A 21,893-nucleotide genomic window follows, 5' to 3' on the forward strand; every position below is an offset into this window, starting at 1 on the left:
CATTTGTAAATAAGAGATCACATTTGGCATTTGGTTTTTTGGGATTGGCTGACTTCACTTAGCATTATATTCTCCAACTCCATCCATTTGCCTGCAAATGCCATGATTTTATTCTCTTTTAGAGGTGAATAATATTCCACTGAATATATATACCACATTTTCTTTATCCATTAATCTATTGAAGGGTATCTAGGTTGGTTCCACAGTTTAGCTCTTGTGAATTGTGCTGCTTTAAACATTGATGTGGCTGTGTCCCTGTAGTATGCTGTTTTTAAATCCTTTGAGTGTAGACCAGGAATAGGATAGCTGGGTCAAATGGTGATTCCATTTCCAGTTTTCCAAGTATTCTTCATACTGCTTCCCACATCGGCTGCACTAATTTGCAGTCCTACCAGCAATGTATGGGTATACCTTTTTCCCCACATCCTCACCAATACTTGTTTCTATTCTTTTTTTTTTTTTTTTTTTAAGAGAGAGAGAGTGAGAGAATTTTTTAATATTTATTTTTTAGTTCTCGGCGGACACAACATCTTTGTTGGTATGTGGTGCTGAGGATCGAACCCGGGCCGCACACATGCCAGGCGAGCGCGCTACCGCTTGAGCCACATCCCCAGCGCTTGTTTCTATTCTTAATAGCTGCTATTCTGACTGGAGTGAGATGAAATCTTAGAGTAGTTTTGATTTGCATTTCTCTAATTGCTAGAGATGTTGAACATTTTTTCTATGTTGGTTGATTAATTGTATATATTCTTCTGAGAAGTGTCTGTTCAGTTCCTTGCTCATTTATTGATTGGGTTATTTGTATTTTGGTGTTAAGATTTTTGAGTTCTTTATATGTCCCAGAGATTAGTACTCTATATGATGTGCATGTGGTAAAAATTTGTTCCCAAAATGTAGGCTCTTTATTCACCTCACAGATTGTTTCTTTTGCTGAGATGAATGCATTCCATTTATTGATTCTTTTTCTTTAAAAAAATATTTAGGGGCTGGGGATGTGGCTCAAGCGGTAGCGCGCTCGCCTGGCATGCTTGCGGCCCGGGTTCGATCCTCAGCACCACATACCAACAAAGATGTTGTGTCCGCCAAATACTAAAAGAAATAAACATTTAAAAAAAATTCTCTCTCTCTCCCCCTCTCTCTCTTTCTTTAAAAAATAAAAAAAAATATTTATTTTTTTAGTTGTAGTTGGACATAATAGCTTTATTTTATTTATTTATTTTTATGTAGTACTGAGGATCAAACCCAGAGCTTCGCATGTGTTTGGCAAGTGCTCTACTGCTGAGCCACAACCCCAGTCCCCCATTTATTGATTCTTGATTTTAATTCCTGTGCTATAGGAGTCTTATTAAGGAAGTTGGGGCCTAATCCAACATGATGGATATTTGGGCCTACTTTTTCTTCAGATAGACGCAGTGTCTGGTTTAATTTCTAGGTCCTTTATCCAAATTGAATTGAGTTTTGTGCATGGTGAGAGATAGGGGTTTAATTTCATTTTGTTGCATATGGACTTCCAGTTTTCCCAGCACCATTGGTTGAAGAATCTATTTTTTCTCCAATGTACATTTTTGGTGCCTTTGTCTAATATAAGATAATTGTTATGTGGGTTAGTCCCTGTGTCCTTTATTCTGTACCATTGGTCTACCAGTCTGTTTTGGTGCCAGTGCCATGCTGTTTTTGTTACTGTTGGTCTGTAGTATAGTTTAAGGTCTGGTATAGTGATGCCCCCTGCTTCACTCTCCTTACTAAGGATTGCTTTAGCTATTCTGGGTCTCTTATCTTATCAGATGAATTCATGACTGCTTTTTCTATTTTCTATGAGGAATGTCATTGGGATTTTGATTGGAATTGTGTAATGCTTTTGGTGGTATGGTCATTTTGACAATATTAATTCTGCCTTTCTAACAACAAGGGAGATCTTTCTTCTAAGGTCTTCTTTAATTTCTTTTTTTAGCGTTCTGTATTTTTTTTTTTTTTTTTTAGAGAGAGTGGGGGGAGAGAGAGAGAGAGAATTTTTAATATTTATTTTTTTAGTTCTCGGCGGACACAACATCTTTGTTGGTATGTGGTGCTGAGGATCGAACCCGGGCCGCACGCATGCCAGGCGAGCGCGCTACCGCTTGAGCCACATCCCCAGCCTCGTTCTGTATTTTTTGTTGTAGAGGTCTTTCACCTCTTTCCTTACGTTGATTCCCCAAGTTTGGTTTTTGTTTTGTTTTGTTTTTGAGGCTATTGTAAATGGGGTAGTTTTCCTCATTTCTTTCTCAGAAGATGTGTCACTGATATACAGAAATGCCTTTGATTTATGGGTGTTGATTTTATATCCTGCTACTTTGATGAATTCATTTACTAGTTCTAGAAGTTTTCTGGTGGAATTTTTGGGTCTTCCAGGTATAGAATCATCTTGGACAAGTAGTGCTAATTTGAATTCTTCTTTTCCTATCTGTATCCCGTTAATTAGAAGTGGTGAAAGAGGGGGCATCCTGTCTCTTTCCAGTTTTTAGAGGGAATGCTTTCAATTTTTCTCCATTTAGAATGATGTTGGCCTGGGGCTTAGCATAGATAGCTTTTACGATGTTGAGATATGTTCCTATTGTCCCTTGTTTTTCTAGTGTTTTGAACATGAGGAAGTGCTGTGTTTTGTCGAATGTGTTTTCTGCATCTGTTGAGGTGATCATATGGTTCTTATCTTTAAAGTCTATTGACGTGATGAATTATATTTATTGATTTCCATATGTTGACCAACCTTGAGTCCCTGGGATGACCCCGACTTGATCGTGATGCACTATCTTTTTGATGTGTTTTTGTATTTGATTTGCCAGAACTTTATTGAGAATTTTTGCTTCTATGTTCATTAGAGATATTAGTCTGAAGTTTTCTTTCTTTGATGTGTCTTTGTCTGGTTTTGTAATCAGGATGATATTGGCCTCATAGAATAAGTTTTGAAGTACTGCCCCTTTTTCTATTTCATGAAATAATTTGAAGAATATTGGTATTAATTATTCTTTAAAGGTCTTGTAGAACTCAGCTGTGTATCTCTCCGGTCCTGGGCTTTTCTTGGTTGATAGGCTTCTGATGACGTCTTCTATTTTATCACTTGAATTGATCTATTTAAGATGTGGATATCATGTTGATTCAATTTGGGTAAATCATATGATTCTAGAAATTTGTCTATGTCTTTGATATTTTCTATTTTATTGGAGTACAAATTTTCAAAATAATTTCTAATTGTCTTTTATATTTCTATAGTGTTTGTTGTGATATTTCCTTTTTCATCAATGTATGTTAGTAATTTGAGTTTTCTCTCCTTCTCTTCATTAGCATGGTTCAGGGTTTGTCAATTTTATTTATTTTTTCAAGGAACCAACTTTTTGTTTTTTCAGTTTTTTCAATTGTTTCTTTTGTTTTAATTTCATTGATTTCAGCTCTGAATTTAATTATTTCCCATCTTCCACTGCTTTTGGTGTTGATTTTTTCTTCTTTTTCTAGGGCTTTGTGATATGATGTTAGGTCATTTATTTGTTGACTTTTTTCTTTTGAGGAATGAACTCCATGCAATGAACTTTCCTCTAGTACTGCCTTCATAGTGTTCCAGAGATTTCAATACATTGTATCAGTGTTCTCATTCACCTCTAAGAATTTTTTAATCTCTTCCTTGATGTCTTTTCCAACCCATTGTTCATTCAGTAGCATATTATTTAGTCTCCAGGTGTTGGAGTAGTTCTTGATTTCTTAGAAATTTCTGTTCATTAATCTTTCTCTACTTTTTTTGGTACCGGGGATTGAACTCAGGGGCACTTGACTACTGAGCCACATGCCAAGCCCTATTTTGTATTTATTTAGAGACAAGGTCCGAGTTGCTTGGCACCTCACCATTGCTGAGGCTGACTTTTTTTTTTTTTTAAGAGAGAGTGAGAGAGAGAGAGTGAGAAACAGAAAATTTTTTTAACATTTATTTTTTAGTTTTCGGCGGACACAACATCTTTGTATGTGGTGCTGAGGATCGAACCTGGGCCGCACGCATGCTAGGCGAGCGCGCTACCGCTAGAGCCACATCCCCAGCCCTGAGGCTGACTTTGAACTCGTGATCCTCCTGTCTCTAATCTCCTGAGCCTCTGGGATTACAAGTGTGCACCATTGCACCTGGCTTCATAAGTTTCTTATACTTAGTAGAGTTCTTCTCTTCCATAGGTGATGCGGGCAGCAGAACTCCAAAAGACCAGAAGGTGAGTTGGGGTAGGTGGGAGACAGTTGAGAGATATGAATTTAAAAATGGGAGCTAGGTTGGGGTGTAGCTCTAAGGTAGACTATTTGCCTTATATACACAGGGCCTTCAATTCAGTTCCCAGCACTACAAAAGAAAATGGGTGAAATTTATGGCCTGAGCAGTTTACCTGTCAACATATTCATCCTGTAATTTGCGTTGAGGGCTATAGTCCTCTAATAGATTTCATAAGAAAGCATTTGCTATCTGCTGAGTGCTTTATGAAAGTGAAATGTAACAGGATCCTGCTAGGGGAGATTAATCAAGAAACGCTTTCTAAAGTCGACTTCTAAATCAGGTTTATAAGAATGGGAAATTTTTGTCTGATATGGTAACTGGGAAGTTCCAAATATAACTCATTTTGTTTTATGAAATATTCTTTTATTTTTTAAAAATTTTTTTAGATGTTGATGAACGTTTATTTTATTCATTTATTTATATGCGATGCTGAGAATCAAACCCAGTGCCTCACACATGCTAGGCAAGCATCCTACCACTGAGCCACAACCCCAGCCCTGAAAGATATTATTTCTTATTCTCAGGTTTCTTTCTTTCTTTCTGTCTCTCTTTCTCTTTCTTCTTTTTTAAACTTGTTGCAGTGTTGGGTCTTGAACCCAGGATCTTTTATATGTTAGGCAAACACTCAACCACTGAGCTATATCCCCATTTCTCTCAAGTTATTTCTAACCTGATCTGCTTCCTTACAGCTCCGTGAGGCTATGGCCGCCTTAAGAAAATCAGCCCAAGATGTCCAGAAGTTCATGGATGCTGTCAATAAGAAGAGCAGTTCCCAGGATTTACATAAAGGTTAGAGTCGAGGAATACCTGGGTAGAGGTGGGAGGTGAATTATTACAAAGATTTCTTGGAGGGCTGGAGATGTGGCTCAAGCGGTAGCGCGCTCGCCTCGCAAGCGTGCGGCCCGGGTTCGATCCTCAGCACCACATACAAACAAAGATGTTGTGTCCGCCGAGAACTAAAAAATAAATATTAAAAATTCTCTCTCTCTCTCTCTCTCTCTCTCTCTCTCTCTCTCTCTCTCACTCTCTCTTTAAAAAAAAAAAAAAAAGATTTCTTGGATAATCTTTTCCACTTCTGTGGGCTTCTTTTACCACCGTAAGTAGGCTGTCTATGGTGAATGTTAGGATTATTAGTTATTTTGTTTTAATTGTTGTCTGCTTCCACCTTTTTAAAAGTTTTTAGTGTTTATTATTTAGTTGTAGTTGGACTCAATACCTTTATTTTACGAGCCACAACCCCTGCTACCACCTTTTGTCTACTGATTGTGATATACCAGTCTCGTTATCCTTACAAGTTGTCAGATCCCAATTTTACTGATGCTGAGTTTCCAGTGTGTCATGTTTTATCTTAGCACTTATTAGCTGTCTACATTTAGATTGTTCCCATGTTCTTGACTACTTTTTCCAGTTGGAGATTAGTGGGGAGAAAATAACTTGAACTATTATCAAAAGTTCTGCAGCAGGGCTTGGGTTGTGGCTGAGTGGTAGAGTGCTTGCCTAGCACATGTGGGGCACTGGGTTCAATCCTCAGCACCACATAAAAAAAATAAATAAATAAAGATTGTGTGTCTGGGCTGGGGCTATAGCTCAGTGGCAGAGCGCTGGCATTCTGTCCATCTACAACTACAAAAATAATTAAAAAAACAAAAAGATATTGTGTGTCCACCTACAACTAAAAAATAAATATTTTTTAAAAATAAGTTCTGGGCTGGGATTGTGGCTTAGCAGTAGAGTGCTCGCCTAACACAGGCGGGATCCAGGTTCAATTCTCAGCACCACATAAAAATAAAGGCATTGTATTGTGTCCATCTACACCTAAAAAATAAATATTTAAAAAAATAAAATATAAGTTTTGAGGCCACGTTTTTTAGAAAGGGAAAAAAGTTTTATTGCATTTGAGTGGTAGTTACTATTGTTGTTAATAAGGAGTTGGAGTGGGCATGGTAGTGCATGCCTGTAATCCCAGTGACTCAAGAGGCTAAGTGACTCAGGAGGGTTGCAAGTTCAAAGCCAGCCTCAGCAATTTAACAAGACCCTAAGCAAATTAGTGAGACCCTGTATATTATATAAAAAGGGCTGGAGATGTGGTTCATTGACTAAGCATCCCTGGGTTCAATCCCCAGTACCAAAAAAAAAAAAGTAGTTGAAAACATTGGGTTGAAGTGACATGTATATGAATTACATTAGAAACTTCAGTTCTTCAAGTTTCTCCTGTTAGCATATCTATGTTTTGTGTTTTTGCCTTTGGCCAAGTATAAAGAAAAGATGGCTAAGGATCACCCAGACAGGGTGGCATGTACCTATAATTCTAGCTACTTGGAAGGCTGAGGCAAGAGGATAACAAGACCTTGTCTCAAAATAATAACAAGGGCAGGATTTTAGCTCTGTGGTAGAGCACTTGCTTGGCAGGCATGAGGCCTTGGGTTCACTCCCCAGTACTGGGGGAGAGAGTATTCAAGGATCAAAGGTTACCTCATTTTTCCTGATACACGTACTGCCCTCTTTACCTTTTTATTTTCTGCCAACCTGTGGCACAGCTCTTTAGAACAATTTTGCTTTCCTCCATAGGAACCTTGAGTCAGATGTCTGGAGAACTGAGCAAAGATGGTGACCTGGTAGTCAGCATGCGGATTCTTGGCAAGAAGAGAACTAAGACGTGGCACAAAGGCACCCTTATCGCCATACAGACAGTTGGTATGTTCAAGCTAGAGAAAGCGCTTATGAAAGGCAACCTGTAGGTCTACTATGAATTGTTTCTTTTTCCCCACAGCCTTTGTTATTGTCTTTCACATGGCAAGCAGGGAGGGCTTACTTAGGAATGACAGTTTTTTACAATTTTGTCTTTTTCTTTTACTCAGGGCCAGGGAAGAAATACAAGGTGAAATTTGACAACAAAGGAAAGAGTCTGCTTTCAGGGAACCATATTGCTTATGATTACCACCCTCCTGCTGACAAATTATATGTGGGTAGTCGAGTGGTGGCCAAATACAAAGATGGGAATCAGGTCTGGCTCTATGCTGGCATTGTGGCTGAGACACCAAATGTCAAAAACAAGCTCAGGTACATGGAAGGGGGACTGGAAAAGGGGGAACATAATGTCTGCCTATTTACGTCATAGTCCAGTTTTCACAATTGGGTTTTGTGTGAGGTCTGATAACCCTCTGTCTCTCTTTGCTATATGGGTGATTCTTTCTTTGGTCTCTTTTTTCCACCTCCCCTTTTCTTTTTTTAAGGGGAAAACTAGGAGAATAATCAAGATGCATTAATGAGGGCTGGAATTGTGGCTCAGTGGTAGAGCGCTTGCCTGGCATGATTAAGGCACTAGGTGTGATCCTCAGCACCATGTAAAAAATATTTAAATAAATAAATACAAAGGTATTGTGTCCATCTACAAAAAAAAAAAAAAAAAAAAAGATGGATTAATGTGCTAGGTGTAGTGGCTTATGCCTATACTCCCAGCTACTTGGGAGGCTGAGGCAGAGAATCCTAAGTTTAAGCCCTGCCTAGTCAACTTAATGAGACCCTTTTTTAAAAGAAAAATGACTAAGGTTGTAACTCATTGATAGAATTCTTGTTTAGCTTGTGTAAAGCCTGAGTTCAATCACTGGTGTCACACAAAGGGGGCAAAAAAAAGATCAGTTAGTGTGATTAAGGGAATAGAGAATTCATATAGAAGGAAGAAATGGAGAATAAATCATTGGCAGCATAGGAATATTCCAGAAGAACAAGAATAAATTGTTATTATTTTTTTTTAAAGAGAGAGTGAGAGAGGAGAGAGAGAGAGAATTTTTAATATTTATTTTTTAGTTCTCGGCGGACACAACATCTTTGTTGGTATGTGGTGCTGAGGATCGAACCCGGGCCGCACACATGCCAGGCGAGCGCGCTACCACTTGAGCCACATCCCCAGCCCAAATTGTTATTATTATTAATTTATTTTTTTAGTTGTAGTTGGACACAAAACCTTTATTTCACTTGTTTATTTTTTTTTATGTGGTACTGAGCATCGAACCCAGGGTCTCACACATGTGAGGCGAGTGCTCTATCACTGAGCCACAACCCCAGCCCAAAGAATAAATTATTTTTTAAAAAGGAATATGTTGGTTAGATTAAGGGAAAATTCTTAATTGGTGTGGGGAATAGAATGGAATTGCTTCCATTGAGTGAGTCCTATTGTGATCCAGAGGTGATCTATGAAAAAGTAATCTGTAGTTTGTGTTAAATATAATAACCCTCCCTCTCTATTAATCACCCTTCCCTTACAGGTTTCTTATTTTCTTTGATGATGGCTACGCTTCCTATGTCACACAGTCAGAACTCTATCCCATTTGCCGGCCATGTGAGTATCCTCCATTCTTCTTTACCTATATCAGTTTTTTTTTTTTTTCCTATCTTGTATTTCTTATCAAGATGCCTGAGTGGAAAGCTTTATTGTTTTGGGGTCTCCATAAGTTTGGTTGACGTGGCTCATAAGTACAGTTTTATTATCCATTTCTATGCCTGGGTCTTTGTAGCCAGAGTAAGACATTAGAAGATCATAACTGGTGCTGGGGCCTCAGTTCAGACACAGTGACAGAGTACTTACCTAGTATATGTGAGGCACTGGGTTCAATCCTTAGCACCTCCTAAAAATAAACAAATAACTAAAGGCATGCTGTCCATCTACAACTACAAAAAATACTAAAAAAAAAAAAAAAACAAACAAACAATTTAAAGCCAGGTGTGGTGGCGCACACAGGTAGTCCCAGCGGTTTGATCCTCAACACCACATAAAAATAAGTTAAATAAGGGTATTGTGTCCATCTACAACTAAAAGGAATTTTAAAAAACAAAAGGGCTGGGGATGTAGCTAAGAGGTAGAACACCACTGGATTCAATCCCTACTATGGCAGTGGGAGGGGGTGGATTTAATGAGTGAGAAGGAAAATTTTTTAAATTTCATGATATCACCTGATTTTTGTTTTTTCCCCTATCAAGTCATGTCCTACTACCTTCTCTCAGCTCTGTTTCTTCCTTGCGACAGTGAAAAAGACTTGGGAGGACATTGAAGACATCTCCTGCCGAGACTTCATAGAGGAGTATATCACTGCTTACCCCAACCGACCCATGGTGCTGCTTAAGAGCGGCCAGCTTATCAAGACTGAGTGGGAAGGCACATGGTGGAAGTCCCGAGTTGAGGAGGTGGATGGCAGCCTAGTCAGGATCCTCTTCCTGGTACTGTTTTTGTAAAATTGGAGGCAGTTTTCAGGGTGGGATTGGGTGATGGAGGCATATGAGGCAGTAATGAGGACCTGGGGATGTAGAGTGGTAGAGTGCTTGGGTTTAATCCTCAGAAGCACATACACAAGGGGAAAAAAGACAACAATGAGAATGACTTCATATCTGTAGTTTTCCTCTTTCTTATCTTCAGTCTTTGCTTTGTCCTTTTATTTTTGTCCTCCTTTTTCTTCCTTTAGAAGTAGATATAAAAATAAGGGGCTAGGGTTGTGGCTCAGCGGTAGAGTGCTCACCTAGCACATGCGAGGCCCTGGATTGGATCCCCAGCACCACATAAAAATAAAATAAAGGTATTGTGTCCAACTACAACTGAATAAACAAAATATTTAAATAAATAAATAAAATAAAGGTTTTGTCAAACTACAACTAAAACAATATAAAATAAATGAATAAATAAGTTCCCTGAATTTAATCATGACACTAATCTGTATGGTTTTGATTTTTTTTTTCCCTCTAAGAGTATTCTTATGATGTAGAGGTACAAAGAAGGCAGCCCTTTTCATTTTTTCCAAGATTATGGTTTTTGTACAGTAATGGGATAAAGAACTGAAGGAATTAGAGATTTTGGTGATCTTGTAAAGCTCAATTGAACTTCTCTCTTTTGTACCCATCCTCCTGTTCTCTTTTCCCTTGTCACCCCACTTCCTAGGATTAATTTTCTTCTCTGCTTTATTTCAACCCTTTTATTCTGACACTTTATGATCTTTGTCACACTTTTTATACTCTGTGTAGACATCTGTCTCTTGTGTAAATTTTTTTTTGGCATGTGGGTGGTGAGGGAGATGAGGCCTTGCTATATTGCCCAGGCTTATCTTGAAGTCCTGGGCTCAAGCAACCTTTCTACCTCAGCCTCCCAAATAGCTGGGACTACAGACAGGTGTTCATGCCACTGTGCTAGTGTTCTCCTGTAATTTCTTTTTTTAATTTATTTTTTATTTTTTTATTTTTTTTTAGTTGTAGTTGGACACAACACCTTTATTTCACTTATTCATTCATTTACTTTTTTTTTCTTTTTGTTTAATATTTATTTTTTAGTTTTTCGGCAGACACAACATCTTTGTTTGTATGTGGTGCTAAGGATCGAACCCAGGACGAATGCATGCCAGTCGAGCGCGCTACCGCTTAAGCCACATCCCCAGCCCCTCACTTATTTATTTATTTACTTTTTTTTATGTGGTGCTGAGGATCGAACCCACAGTCTCGCACATGCAAGGCAAGCACTCTACCGCTGAGCCACAACCTCAGCCCCCTCCTATAATTTCTTTTTTTTTTTTTTTAGAGAGTGAGAGAGGAGAGAGAGAGAGAGAGAATTTTTAATATTTATTTTTTAGTTCTCGGTGGACACAACATCTTTGTTGGTATGTGGTGCTGAGGATCGAACCCGGGCCGCACGCATGCCAGGCGAGCGCGCTACCGCTTGAGCCACATCCCCAGCCCTCCTATAATTTCTTAAACATAGATTGTGGTGTTCTTTATATTCCTGATACCTATCATGGAGCCTGGCACATAAATGTATTGAATGGATAAGGAGTTCAGGGCTCATCAGGGAGATTTCTCAGGGGTGGCATATGGTATTTATTCTGCACAAATGAAAGGAAAGATTTTTAACCTTTAACCCATTTCACCCTGCTCTCCTTTTCTCCTGTCCCTAGGATGACAAAAGATGTGAGTGGATCTATCGAGGTTCTACACGGCTGGAGCCCATGTTCAGCATGAAAACGTCTTCAGCTTCTGCACTGGAGAAGAAGCAAGGGGGACAGCTCAGAACACGTCCAAATATGGGTATGTCATAAAGATTTGTGGGGGAGGGAAGAAAGAGAACAGATTATATACAGTAGCTATTCTTTGTTTACCAGGATGACACTGCTGACTCATTGTTACTTCTAGTGATGGATTTGTGGTGCTGTCTGCATTGCTATGCTCTTTATTTGTTCTAAACAACCACATAAAAATGTAGAACAGGGCTGGGGATGTGGCTCAAGCAGCATGCGTGCGGCCCGGGTTCGATCCTCAGTACCACATACAAAGATGTTGTGTCTGCCAAAAACTGGAAAATAAATATTTAAAGAAAAAAAAAATGTGGAACACCTGGCTTAGGTTAGGTAGTGGTTGGTAGTTAACTCCATTGTCTATATGGAAATTGTCGGTTTCTGTGTTATAAAGTTTTGTTTGTTTTTTTTTAAGCCCAGACTGGTTTTCATTTTCAGGTTTTATATTTTTCATACTTTCTGATTTTTTTTTTCCATCAACATTAGTTAATCGAAGAGTGCATTTTTCAAATTCACAAAAATCTAACATAATTAATGGGGTGAGTTGACTGGGGCAGGAAGAAAATTATTGTTTAAATCAAATGCAAGCTGAGCACAGTGGCACATGTCTATAATCCTAGCGGCTTGGGAGGTTGAGACAGGAGGATCGCAAGTTCAAAGCCAGCATCAGCAATGGCGAGGTGCTAAGCAACTCGGTGACACACTGACTCTGTCTCTAAATAAAATAAAATAGCCTGGGGATTTGCCTCGGTGGCTAAGTGCCCCTGAGTTCAATCCCTGTACCACACCCTGCCCTTCCCCCCCAAAAAAAAAAATCAAATGCAGATGTTAAGAGTTCCCCTTCATAAATAAATAAATAATAGGAACTGGTGATCCTAGCATTTAATCTTTTTTTTTTTTTTTTTTTTGGTACTCTGAATGCTTAACCACTGAGTCCCAGCCACTTTTTTTTATTATTATTATTATTATTATTATATTTTCAGATAGGGTCTCACTAAATTTCCTTAGGGCCTCACCAAGTTCCAGAAGCTGGCCTCAAACTTGTGAGCCTCCTGCTTTAACTTACGAGTTACTGGAATTATAGGTATGTGCCACCATGCAGGGCTCCAAATCTTTCCGTTACTGTTTTTAGTACTGTATAAATTGAGGATCAGGTATATGAGTGAATGCAGCTGATACAGCTATCATCTTCTCAGAGATCATTTTCCTTTTCCTGTAGGTGCTGTGAGGAGCAAAGGCCCTGTTGTCCAGTACACACAGGATCTGACAAGTACTGGAACTCAGTTCAAACCAATGGAGTCCCTACAGCCTACAGCTCCACCTGCCCCCGCTGCCCCCTCTGCCCCACCTGCTCCTCCTCTGTCCCCCCAAGCTGGTGACAATGAGTGAGTGCTATTTGTTCTTTTTCCTTCAGTTTCTTTCACATATTTTCTGCATCCCTTACTATATAATCTTTTCTCAAATCTCCTAGAAGCTTGGAAAGCCAGCTTGCTCAGTCACGGAAGCAGGTAGCCAAAAAGAGCACATCCTTCCGACCAGGATCTGTGGGCTCTGGTCATTCCTCCCCTACGTCTCCTGCACTCAGTGAAAGTGCCCCTGGTGGGAAACCTGGGATCAATCAGACTTATAGGTGAGAAAATCTTGGTTCTTTATGGGCATATTGGCAACATGAACTGAGTGTTCACTGTGTAGGGAAAACACCTTGGCTCTAGCGGCTAGAGTTTAAAGTTATGATGCTGAGGAGCTTGAATTTAAAAAGGAAGCTAATATTAGGTGTTTCGGAGAAACAGAAAACAACAATAATTGAATTCAGAAACTGGATGTCTAGAAATATAGTTATCACCAGAAAGTTATTTGTCAAAAATTTTCATTGAATTCAGTGTCATCATTACTATAACAGAAAGGAGATACCACTTCTTTTTTGAGTCCTAGGAATTCATAAAAATATTTACAAGACACCCAACAGACAAGGCATTAGTAGTAGACTGGACTCTTAATTTCATAATTCCCAGGCAAATACAATTTAGTAATAAGTCCACTATTGAAATAATGATGTCATCATCTAGTGAAGAGTAACTAGAGATTATCATTGATCAGTTTTGGTACAGCAAGGGAAGATCTGACTTTCTTCTGGTATGCAGCTATTTGAAAAATTAGAGAAATGGCTTAGCTAGCTAGAGGAATAATTATACAACAAAGAGACCTGTTGTCTGATCTGATATCTTGCATCTCATTTGCAGATCACCATTAGGCTCAACAACCTCTGCCCCAGCACCCCCTGCTCCTCTGGCCCTTCCAGGTCCTTCAGCCCCTCCTGGTCCTCCGGCCCCTCCTGGTCCTCCAGCCCCTCCAGCCTTCCATGGCATGCTGGAGCGGGCCCCAGCAGAGCCCTCCTACCGTGCCCCCATGGAGAAGCTCTTCTACTTACCTCATGTCTGCAGCTATACTTGCCTGTCTCGGATCAGACCTATAAGGAATGAACAGTATCGGGGGAAGAACCCTCTGTTAGTCCCACTGCTGTATGACTTCCGGCGGATGACAGCCCGGCGTCGAGTTAATCGGAAGATGGGTTTTCATGTTATTTATAAGACACCTTGTGGCCTCTGCCTTCGGACAATGCAGGAGATTGAACGTTACCTTTTTGAGACTGGATGTGACTTCCTTTTTCTGGAGATGTTCTGTTTGGATCCGTATGTTCTTGTGGACCGAAAGTTTCAGCCCTACAAGCCTTTTTACTATATTTTAGACATCACTTATGGAAAGGAAGATGTTCCCCTCTCCTGTGTCAATGAAATTGACACAACTCCCCCACCCCAGGTGGCCTATAGCAAGGAACGGATCCCAGGCAAGGGTGTTTTCATTAACACAGGCCCTGAATTTCTCGTTGGCTGTGACTGCAAGGATGGTTGTCGTGACAAGTAAGTTGGGGATTGCAGGGGAGATAGCTGCCTCTGCTTCCAGCTTTATTATGGTTTCCTCTCTTTTCACCTTTCCTTTGCTTTATTTCCTGTCTTTTCACCTATCCTTTGCTTTATTACTGTATTGCTTACGCTACTCCTGTAATCCCAGCTACTCAAGACACTGAGGCAAGAGAATCGCGAGTTCACAGCCAGCCTCAGCAAAAGCTAAGCACCTCAGTGAACCCTGTCTCTAAGTAAAATACAGAATAGGGATATAGAGCTGGAGGTGAGGCTCCATCCATGGTCAAGTGCCCCTGAATTGAATCTCCAGAACACCCCCATCCCCCCCTTCCCCACAAAAGAAAGTTGAATAGGGAGGCCAGAATATGATGTGACCCCACTGAATAACTGTGGGTGTGTGTCTTATGTTTCTTTTTCTCATTCTTCCCCCTTTTATTCTGTTTCCCTCTAGTCTGTTTTGTTCTCTCATCTTTTTCTTACTGTCTTAATCATGCTTTCTCGTTTTCTTTCTTTTTTAACAGATTCAACTTTTTTATATCTTTATTTTATTTATTTATTTGAATTTTTCTATATGACAGCCAATGCATTACAATTTTCACTACACATATAGAGCACAGTTTTACGTATCTCTGGTTGTATACACAGTATAGTCACACCAATATGTGTCTTCATACCTGTACTTTGGATAATAATGATCATCACATTCCACCATCATTAATAACCACATGTGGTGCTGAGGATCAAACCCTGTGCCTCGCATATGCTAGGCAAGTGCTCAACCCTTGAGCCACAACCCCAGTCCCATTCCTTTTTCACTTATGTGCATGAAAGAAGAAGAAAAAAATCTCACTATCTTGTCCTCATACTTTGGTTAGCTGTTGTCCCTTTTTGTCTTATACAGGTCCAAGTGTGCCTGCCATCAGCTGACTATCCAGGCTACAGCCTGCACCCCTGGTGGCCAAGTCAACCCTAACTCTGGCTACCAGTACAAGAGACTAGAAGAGTGTCTGCCCACGGGGTAAGTACTCAGGATGGTGTGGTACTCAAGAGGGAAGCATACTCATCAGAAATCAAAAACTTGGAACCAGAAAAAGCATTTCATTAATTAAATCATGTTTCCTAAATTCCCAGCACATGGGCTTTTCTTGAAGACATGTGATGGAATAGCCAGACATGGTTGTGCACACCTACAATCCCAGCAGCTCAGGAGGCTGAGGCAGGAAGATCGCAGGTTCAATGCCAGCCTCAGCAATTTAGCAAGGCTGTAAGCAACCTAATGAGAACCCATCTCAAAAAATTAAAAGGGTTGTGGGGGCTGGGGTTGTGGCTCAGATAGAGTGCTTGCTTGGCACGTGTGAGGTTTCAATTCTCAGCAGCACATAAATAAATAAAGGTTCATCAGTGACTAAAAAGTATTTTTTTAAAAGGGGGGCGGAGCTGGGGATGTGGTTTATTCAGTTCAATCCCTGGCACCAAAAAAAGATTGACTAGTATATAATGATTTTCTGTTGTAGAAAAGATGAGCTTTCATAGCTGTATAAGTGTTCTGATTGTGATTTACTCTGGCAAGTGAAATTCGTGTGGAAAAACATAGGCAGGGACCTGATTACATAAGACTTTGCAACCTAGAATGAAAGTTAGAATCAAATTCATGGAGTGATAGGATGCTGTTAGAGAGTTTGAAGCAGGTAAGTGATATATTCTGCCTTTTTAAGATTATTCTTGGGGCTGCAAAAGCCAAACAGTATTAATGAGGACATAATTGTAAGTTTGTAGATGAGAGAGAGGCAGTAATGACTAGGGCTTGTACTAGAATGCATGTGTGGCAGTTAGAAATGAAAGAGGATGATGTTAGTGATGTAGCTCAGTGGTAGAGTGTGCAGTTAGCATGTTCAAGGCCTGGATTCAGTCCCAGCACCAAGAAGAAATGAAAGGGGATATTTTGGGATGTAGCAAGAGGTAGAGCTACAGAACTTGATACACTATGGAATGGGAAGAAAGGAGTAGAATCAAGAACCATTCTTGCCCAGCGTGGTGGTGCACTCCTATAATCCCAGTGACTTGGAAGGCAAAAGGATCTCGAGTTCAAAGCCAGCCTCAGCAAAAGACTGGAGATGTGGCTCGGTAGTTAAGTGCCCCTGGGTTTACTCCCTGATTAAAAAAAAAAAAAAAAAGTTTTTTTTTTTTTTTGGTTTAGCAGCTAACAATGTTGGTGCTTTTTATTTAGATGGAAGATTAGAAGAGGGTTGCAGATTGGAGTGAAATTTTAAAAGTTTGAGTTCACCTAGAGAGAATGTTGGTAGTAGAGAAGGGGTCTCAGGTAAGCTCATGGTGCCTCAAAATTTAGAATTTAAGCTGAGAATATAGAGCCAAATATGAGACTGAGAAGGATAAGTCAGAGAAAGTGGAAGACAAGGAAATAGTGGAAATAGCATGATAAACTAGTACATATGAACATGAGTTAATAAACGTAATACATAACCAGGCATGGTGGATCACACCTGTAATCCCAGCAGTTTGGGAAACTGAGACTGGAGGATTGCAAATTTGAAGTCAGCCTCAGCAGCTAAGCAAGGCCCTAAGCAATTTAGCAAGACCCCATCTCAAAATAAAAATGAATAATAAAAAGGGCTGGGGATGTAGCTCAGTGGTAGCTTAATTCAAAATTTTTTGTAACTGAACATTTTTTGTCTGTTTCCAAATTGAGAGCTAGGGGTTGCCTGGTAAGGTGGCACACACCTGTAATCCCAGCTGAGGGAGGTGGAGGCAAGAGGTCCTGAATTCAAGGCCAGCCTCTGCAAAAAGCGAGGCACTAAGCAACTCAGTGAGGCCCTGTCTCTAAATAAAATATAAAATAGGGCTGGGGATGTGGCTCAATAGTGGAGCGCCCTAGAGTTCAATCCCTGGCACGGCCACTTCCACCAAAAAAAAGAAAGAAAGAGCTAGGGGTGTGGCTTTACCATTTCTAGCATATACAAGGGCCTAGGTTCAATCCCCGACTATATTAAAAAAAAAAAAAAGAATAAAAAAAGGGGGGGCACTCTTGTCCCAGCATAATAGATGAAAATAGATACCCACTGAGAGACAGAATCGGGACAAAGAGAAAATCATAAAAGATACTAGAACTCAGAGGACAAAGAGAAAATCATAAAAGATACTGGAAGCTTGGGCTGTTGTTGTGGCTCAGCGGGAGAGCGCTCGCCTCGCACGGGTGAGACCCTGGATTCAATCCTCAGCACCCCATAAAAATTAATAAACAAAATAAAGATATTGTGCCCATGTATAACTAAAACAAAAAAAGATCCTGGAAGCTTGATGGCAGTTTGCACAATCTATTCAGAATTTTAAAGGGAAATCATTTTGTTTACCAAAATGAGGGGGAAAGCCAAGAAAGATAGGCACACATCCAAAAGACAGGTTTCAACCCAGAAGAGAAGTGCAGGGAATGCCAAATGATAGTGAATTGAAGGGGGTTTCCAGATTGATGCTATGCACTCAATGTACAGAAAGAGCAGGTTGGGGGCTGGGGATGTGGCTCAAGCGGTAGCGCGCTCGCCTGGCATGCGTGTAGCCTCGGTTCGATCCTCAGCGCCACATACAAAGATGTTGTGTCCACCAAAAACTAAAAAATAAATATTAAAAGAATTCATTCTCTCTCTCTCTCTCTGTCTCTGTCTCTCTCTTAAAAAAAGAAAGAAAGAAAGAAAAAGCAGGTTGGGTGACTTGTAGGAGCAACTTCTTCAGTAGAATAGACTTGACAGGGCTGGGATTGTGGCTTAGCGGTAGAGCACTCTCCTAGCATGGGCAGGGCCCAGATTTTATCCTCAGCACTACATAAAAATAAAGGTATTGTGTTGTGTCCATCTATACCTAAAATATTTAAAAAAAAAAGAAAAGAAAAGAATAGACTTGACAGGAAGCTTATGGAGCCAGACTTGAGGGCACACACCTGTAATCCCAGCTACTCAAGACACTAAAACAGAAAGATTGTAAATTAAAGGCCAGCCTGGGGTAAGTGTCCCTGTCTCAAAGTATAAAAAGGGTTGGAAATGTAGCTCAGTGTAGGACACTTGCCTAACATGTGTAGGGCTCTGGGTTCAATTCCTAGTACTACCAAAAAGAAAAATAAAGCCCGAAAGGTCTGAGTTGGGGGTGAATTTATGCTGAATACAGAGAATACTAAGCAACAGAAAAGGCAAATTTTTGGTTTAATTAAAGAAAATTCTGAACCTTATATAATGTTTAGATTTAATAATATTGGGTGGCTGCTACATGGGTGCTCATTGTATCTTTATTTATATGTTTAAAATGTTTTCTGTATATATTCCTTTTGTGCATGTGTGTGTGTGTTTATGGTGGAGTAAACCTTAGGGCCTTTGCACCTGCTAGGTAAGTGCTCTACCATGGAGCTACACTTCCAGCCATATAAAAGTATTTTTTAGTAACCACAACTAGTATGTCACTTTCCTGCTTAAAACTAATAGCTACCCATTGCACTTGGATTTTATTCTAACCCATGTACCATTCTAACCAGATGGTACAGAACACTATACTGTCTAGCTGCTTCTTATCTCTCCCACTCCAAAGTTGTTCTGGCCACACTGATAGTCTGTTCCTGAATATGGTTCACCCTTGTTTTCCAGTCTCCCTCTGGGGCCTTTGTACACCTTGTGCCTTCTTTTTGGCATCTTTCCATTGTTTTTTGTGTGGCTGTCTTTAACATTGAGCTCTCAGCTTTAATCTCACCTCCTGATAGAGACCCTAGTCACTCCCTGATTCTGACATTGGGCACCACCTTTATGTTCTATAATAACTTTGTCAACTCAGTTTCTCTTTCCCCATTAGAATGTAAGCTTCATGAGGGTGGAGACCTTGTCTGTTTTACACACTACCATATCACAGCAGCTAACTTACCACAATGCCTGGTGCATAACAGATTTTATGAAATTCATGAATGAATGAACTTGGTACAGCCACTTTTATTAAAGTTTTTTATGGTGGTGCTTAACCCTGACTTCTGATTCTGGACCTGCCCCTCCCAGGCTAATCCTGTTAACTACATACAAAAGATATTAACAAATAACCCCCCACTCACAGAGGACTTTTAAAAGACCTCACAAAGTTGTTTCCTATTCTGGTGCTGGTTACATGGTATATTTTGTGTGTAAGAATTCATTGAGCTGTAGTCTTTTTTTGAGGGTGGGGATTGAATCCAGGGGTGTTTAATCACTGAGTCACATCCCTGGACCTTTTTATTTTCAGAAAGGGTTTTACTTAGTTTCTTAGGGCCTTGCCAAATTGCTGAGGCTGGTCTCAAACTTGCGATCCTCCTGCCTCAGGTTCCTAAGTTGTCATGATGGCAAACGTGTGCCAGCATGCCCACCTGAGCTGCAGTCTTCGATGTGTATTTTTTATTTAGAGACAGGGACTCGCCGAGTTGCTTAGGACCTCATTTAAGTTGCTGAGGCTGACTTTTAATTCCTGATCCTCCTGCCTCAGGCTCCCAAGTCATCAATGATACTTTTTTTTTGTTTCAAGGGATTGAACTCCACCACTAAGCCACATCCCCAGCCCTATTTTGTATTTATTAGAGAGACAGGGTCTCAACTGAGTTGCTTAGCGCCTCTCTAAATTGCTCAGGTTGGCTTTGAACTTGCAATCCCTGCCTCCGCCTCTCAAGCCACTGGGATTGCCGGCGTCAATAACACTTATTTATATATGGTGCTGAGAATTAAACCCAGTGTTTCACTTATGCTGAACAAGTGCTCTACCACTGAGCCATGACCCCAGCCCCAATAATACTTTTTAAAGTTAAAAATTATAAACCTTTAGGGCTGCAGTTGTAGCTCAGTGGTAGAGCACTTGTCTACCATTTGTGAGGCACTGGGTTCAATCCTCAGCACTACATAAAAATAAACAAATGAATGGTATTATGTCCATCTATAACTAAAAGAAAGTAAAGTATAATATATATATATACACACACACACACACACACACACACACACACACACCTTTAGCTGGGCACAGTGGCACATGACTGTACTCCCAGCATGTCAGGAAGCTAAAACAGGAGGCTCGTAAATTTAAGGCTAGCCTTGGAAATTTGGCAAGTTCCTAAGCAACTTAGATACTGTCTCAATATAAAAAATAAAGAAAAGGGTTTGTGATATAGCTCAGTAGTTAAAGTGTCCAATACCAAAAAATAAATATGTAATATATATATACACACACCTTTAGAGGGCTGCTTTGGGGTTATAACTAAGATGCATGTAAATCATTAATATAACACCAACAACTTTTTAAAAAAATTTATTTCTTGGTACTGGACATTGAGCAAGCATTGCTTAACCACTGAGCCATATCCCCATTCCTTTTTATTTTCTGTTTTGAGACGGGGTCTTTCCAAGTTGCTGAGGATCCCAATAAATTGTCGAGGCTGGTCTCAAACTTGGGATCCTTCTGCCTCAGCCTCCCAAGTTGCTGGGATTACAGGTGTGTGCCGCCACACAAATTCTATTTTTGATGAATAGAAATTGGTCTTACCTTTTTTTTTTTTTTTTTTTGTGGTTTATGGGGAAATATATATAAAATTTATGGTACTGGGGACCAAACCCAGATGTGCTTAACCACTGAGCCACATCCCCACCCCTTTTTATTTTTTATTTAGAGATAGGGTCTCACTGAGTTGCTTAGAGTCTTGCTGAGTTGGTGAGGCTGACTTTTTTTTTTTAAGTTGGACACAATACCTTTATTTATTTATTTTTATGTGGTACTGAGGATCGAACCCAGGGCCTCACATGTGCTAGGCGAGCGCTCTACAGCTGAGCCACAAACTCAGCCTGATGAGGCTGATTTTTAACTAATGATCCTCCTGCCTCAGCCTCCCGAATCACTAGTATTACAAGTGTATGACATCATGCCCAGCTTGGTCTTACCATTTTTATCCAGAGGGATATGACTAATATGTCATTAACTAATTGCATTGTTGTCATCTTCCCCAAAGAAAATGCTTCCCTTAAATTTTAATAATGGGAAAATAAACTTTTTTTGGTTTGCTTTGCTTTGGTTTTGTACTGGGAGTCAAACCCAGGGCCACACATATACCAGGCAGGCACTCTACCCTGAGCTATATCCCTAGACTCAAAAAGTAAAATCTTAACGCTGAGGAAAACAAGTAGAACAAAAGTGTTGACATCAGAAGTGATTGGTTTTCTCAGCATAATTGTATTATCTCCCTTTAATGGTGTTATTTGCTAGATCCCTAATTAATTTTTTAAAATAATGTTAAAGAAGAGTATGAACACTTTGAGAGTAGAGATTATGACTTTTTTAATTGTTGTATTTCTAGTGTCTTATAAATCTTGCTATATAAATTTACTGAATGGAAAAAAAAAGGCTTTATCAAAAAAATTTTAGGGCTTAGGTTGTGGCTTAGTGATAAAGTGCTTGCCTAGCACATGTGAGGCACTGGGTTCAATCCTCAGCACCACATAAAAATAAATAAACAAAATAAAGGTATTGTGTCCATCTACAACTAAAAAGAATTTTTTTTTAATCTTAATGCCATAAACTTTATACAAGCTCCTCCTATCCCTGTACTCTTCAGTATCTGCAATTTTGGCTTACCTATCTTTATTTGATGTA

General features: G+C 39.8%; 1 protein-coding gene across 8 annotated transcripts in view; it reads left to right on the forward strand.

Moving 5' to 3' along the window:
- SETDB1 (SET domain bifurcated histone lysine methyltransferase 1) overlaps nucleotides 1-21,893 on the forward strand; it is a 46,157-nt gene that overhangs the window by 17,750 nt on the left and 6,514 nt on the right. For 5 of the 8 annotated variants that reach the window (XM_081306994.1, XM_081306995.1, XM_081306996.1 and 2 more), the window contains 11 exons: nucleotides 4,189-4,223; nucleotides 4,969-5,068; nucleotides 6,848-6,973; nucleotides 7,138-7,339; nucleotides 8,545-8,618; nucleotides 9,303-9,493; nucleotides 11,209-11,338; nucleotides 12,545-12,710; nucleotides 12,797-12,955; nucleotides 13,566-14,243; nucleotides 15,148-15,264. In XM_081306994.1, coding sequence (XP_081163120.1) covers nucleotides 4,189-4,223; nucleotides 4,969-5,068; nucleotides 6,848-6,973; nucleotides 7,138-7,339; nucleotides 8,545-8,618; nucleotides 9,303-9,493; nucleotides 11,209-11,338; nucleotides 12,545-12,710; nucleotides 12,797-12,955; nucleotides 13,566-14,243; nucleotides 15,148-15,264 — 1,978 coding nt within the window. Of the gene's footprint in view, nucleotides 1-4,188; nucleotides 4,224-4,968; nucleotides 5,069-6,847; nucleotides 6,974-7,137; nucleotides 7,340-8,544; nucleotides 8,619-9,302; nucleotides 9,494-11,208; nucleotides 11,339-12,544; nucleotides 12,711-12,796; nucleotides 12,956-13,565; nucleotides 14,244-15,147; nucleotides 15,265-21,893 lie in introns of those variants that run through there. The other 3 variants (XM_081306998.1, XR_014023623.1, XR_014023624.1) reach the window with 3 other exon arrangements.

This window comes from Spermophilus citellus (assembly GCF_964194105.1).
Source record: "Spermophilus citellus genome assembly, chromosome: 9".
In the NCBI taxonomy this organism is placed as follows: Eukaryota; Metazoa; Chordata; class Mammalia; order Rodentia; family Sciuridae; genus Spermophilus; species Spermophilus citellus.